At 62.2% G+C, this 3,189-nt stretch overlaps 2 protein-coding genes across 2 annotated transcripts in view; one reads left to right on the forward strand and one right to left on the reverse strand.

The window, feature by feature from the left end:
- DCST2 (DC-STAMP domain containing 2) overlaps nucleotides 1-1,262 on the forward strand; it is a 12,872-nt gene extending 11,610 nt beyond the window's left edge. Inside the window, 3 exon segments of the mRNA XM_007458051.1 lie at nucleotides 69-168; nucleotides 170-226; nucleotides 1,014-1,262. Of these exon segments, the coding sequence (XP_007458113.1) occupies nucleotides 69-168; nucleotides 170-226; nucleotides 1,014-1,262 (406 nt within the window).
- Nucleotides 1,263-2,143: 881 nt separating this feature from the next.
- The window catches only part of ZBTB7B (zinc finger and BTB domain containing 7B), a 5,731-nt gene continuing 4,685 nt past the window's right edge, over nucleotides 2,144-3,189 (reverse strand). Inside the window, exons 2-3 of the mRNA XM_007457975.1 lie at nucleotides 3,001-3,189; nucleotides 2,144-2,609 (exon numbers count right to left, since the gene is read on the reverse strand). The exon at nucleotides 3,001-3,189 is cut by the window's right edge and continues 983 nt beyond it. Of these exons, the coding sequence (XP_007458037.1) occupies nucleotides 2,144-2,609; nucleotides 3,001-3,189 (655 nt within the window). The remainder of the gene's footprint in view (nucleotides 2,610-3,000) is intronic.

The following is a 3,189-nucleotide window of genomic DNA, read 5'->3' on the forward strand; positions in this document are numbered from 1 at the left end:
GAGTCAGGAATGCACCTGTGAAAACAGAATGTTGGTGACTGGGCCACCCCCCTTCCTCTCCTCGCTAGTGACCTGGATGAGGAAAAGGGGCCTTGGAAGAGGAGGCACAGGTAGCAGCGCCCACGTGAGGCCCAGTCTGTCAGCATACCCATGCCCCCTCAGCCCTCCTGACCACCTCAGAAATCCTCTGCCCCCAAAGCAGCCCCTTCCCTGCTTCAGAACCCCAGTCCCTCTGTCTCTCATTTCCCCTCTCCTCGCCATCCCTCCCACCTATCTCCAAAATAAAGAAACCAAAGGTGGACACAAGTGTGAATCTTAAATTATTATTTCTTCCTGTCACTTACACCCGAGGTGGGGGGCAGGGCAAGGGGAGGGGAACAGGAGAGGGGGGATTGCCTCTCCCCAACCCCGTAAGGCACTGAGTGGAGAAGCCGCAAGGGGGGAGGGGGGAGGCCACATTGTCCTCACTCCCTGGGGCTAGGCCCCAGGTCTCCTCAGCCCTGGGCTCTCCCATCACCTGAAATGCTAAGATGAGGCCCAGGGCAACCCGACCTCCCCCTACCCCAATATATTACATCATCACTTTTTAAATAGATACAAGGACTGGTCCCGCTACCCCCTCCCTGTGAGCCCCCCACTATTGGGGGTACCTGGGCAGCTGTGCAAATGGGCATGGGGGTGCATGGGGGGGAGGGAGAGCACCGGGCCCCTGAACCTGCCCCTTTTAAGGAGGGGGAAGAGCCGCCAGGCCAGGGAGGGGAAATAGTGCAAGGCAGAGCCCAGGCAGAATGGGGTCCAGCACCCAGCGAGGAAGGTGGGGAGGAGATACCCCCACCCCCAGCAGAATTGGGTAGTTAAAAATCTGAAACTAGATTTCAACAAGACCAACAGAAAAGGCTATGTACAGACCGGGGGTGGATTCAATCCTAAGGGTAGAGTGAGGGGATTACTCTCCCCGACCCAACAGGAAGCCCGGCTGGCAAGGGTCTGGGGAAAGGATCCCTTTCCCACAGGTCCGCAGTCCACCTTCCCTGCGGCCAAGCAAGAAGCTATTTGCCCCGGCCTTGGCAAGGGGGCGCCGCTCACCAGCTGGGGTGGTGGAGGTTGAGAGAAGACGGCTCGCTGGAAGTGGCCGCCAGGGGCGCTCGCCCGCGCAGGGCACGGCCGCCAGATGGCGCCGGCTCGCCCGTTCTCCGCAAGGCTGCCCCCAACCCCTCACCCTGTCCCACACCCTGCACCGCGCCAGCCCGGGGGCGGCGTGAGTCAGGGGCGGCAGCGGTGTCGGCGGCTCCGGCTTGCACCTGGGCGGGGAGGAGGAGAAGAGGGTAGGCCACCGCCCGGCCCGCCCTGCCCTCTGGCCCCGGCGAGGGAGCGGCGGGAACAAGACATTCCCTGCCCAGCGACTCGGGAGGGGAGGGGAGGGGAGGAGAACCAGCAGCAGCTCCCGTAGTTGGGCGGGGCCCCTCCCGCTGCCCCCAGGGGCGGGCGAACCAATCAGGCCACCCCGCCCCCTTCTCCAGGACCCCATGACTCAGCGCTGGGAGCAGGGCGGAGGGGGACTAGGATGGCTCCTTCCTTACAGGCCCAGTCCCCCAGGCTTTCAAGCTTCTACCTCGCTTTCCCCCACTTACCCTTCCTTTGCCGCCCCCCTATGCATAATTCACTGCCAGGAAAAGGGAACAGAAACCAGGAAGGAGGGGTCTCGAAAGGGAGGGGCAGTCCTTCACCCCCTTACACAGCCAAAACCCTAAGGGGCATGGGGGCAGGGCAAGGCTTTGGTCCCAAGCCCCCCACCCCCTAGAAACCCGCATAGCCGAAGAGGGACCCCACAAATCAGAAATACATTATTGCTACTACTCCCCAGGAGCAGCTGGGGACAGGGACCCCACCTTTACAATGGAGCTGTAAATATATACATAATATCGTATGTATCACTCCTTGGGAGAGCACCCCAATCTGGGGAGCCTCTGCCCCAAAACCTTCTCAGCTTGGAACTGGAATGAGAGCTCTGAGGGAAGGGCCCAATTTCCGATGCCAGGGAGGCTCAGTGCCCGGACCCCAGCGCCGTCTCTGCTGCACGCTCCCGCTGCTCAGCATGGGCGTCCCGGCCCCGTGCTGCTCCAGCTCGGCCACTCGTCCCTCTTTAAGAGGACTCCATGGCACCTTCAGCCTGAGGTGTGGTGGGTGCCCCCTCCTCCTCATCGTCATCAGGGGGCCCCGGGGTGGAGACTGGGGGCCCACTAGGGGCTGGCTCCTCCCAGAATCGAGCCAGAGAGAGTCGGAAGTTGTCCAAGTGGCCATTCGAGAGGTCGAGGCCAGCAGGGGTCGGGGTGGCGGCAGAGGGCGGCGGGTAGTGAGGGGGCGCATCGTCCTTGCGGCGCCGCCGGGTGCGCACCTCCAGGCAGTTCTGGCCTTTGAGGTGGCGCTGCAAGTGGTCCTCCTTGGCGAAAGCCTTGTGGCACAGGTGGCACTCATAGGGCCGATCCCCTGTGTGCAGGTGCATGTGGTTCTTGAGGTCATAGCTGTGCAGGAAGCGGGCTGGGCAGTGCGAGCATGAGTAGGGGCGCTCTCCTGTGTGCTTCCTCATGTGGATCTTCAGCTTGTCATTCCTGGCACAGGCAAGGGGGAGGGGCAAGGAAATGGTTCAGGATGCGATCCCTGGGTCATCCTGGCCGGGTTCCCAGGCCTTGTCCCACCCCCGTCCCCCACCATTTGTTTCCCTATTACTGCCTCAGGAGACCCTTGCTGACTTGCCTGCAGCTTAACTGGGCCCAGCCACCACCCACTCTGCCTCCAGCACAGCCAAATCTTTCATGCCCCAGACCTACCTCCCTTGACTTTCTTTCTCCTGGTCTCCCTAATCTGGTCTCTCTCCTCACCCTGGGCATCACCACCCCAGTCCCTCCAGGATCACCTGCCTCCACACCTCGGGTCTCATAATCCCTTCCTCCCTCCCCCTCGACATGGCCCCTGCTGCACCCCTTCCCCACTGGTGCTCACCGGGTGAAACGGACACCGCAGACTTCACAGGCGAAGGGCTTCTCACCCGTATGGGTCCTCATGTGGCGTGGCAGTTTGCCAGCCCCATGGATAATCTTGTGGCAGACCGGGCACTCCTGGGGCATCTGGGAGCGGCGTTTGCGCACTAGCTTGTCCTGGCCATCTAGGCCTGGTGCCAGGGTGTCCTGG

This window comes from Lipotes vexillifer, unplaced genomic scaffold, assembly GCF_000442215.2.
Source record: "Lipotes vexillifer unplaced genomic scaffold, Lipotes_vexillifer_v1.1 scaffold238, whole genome shotgun sequence".
Classification (NCBI taxonomy): Eukaryota; Metazoa; Chordata; class Mammalia; order Artiodactyla; family Lipotidae; genus Lipotes; species Lipotes vexillifer.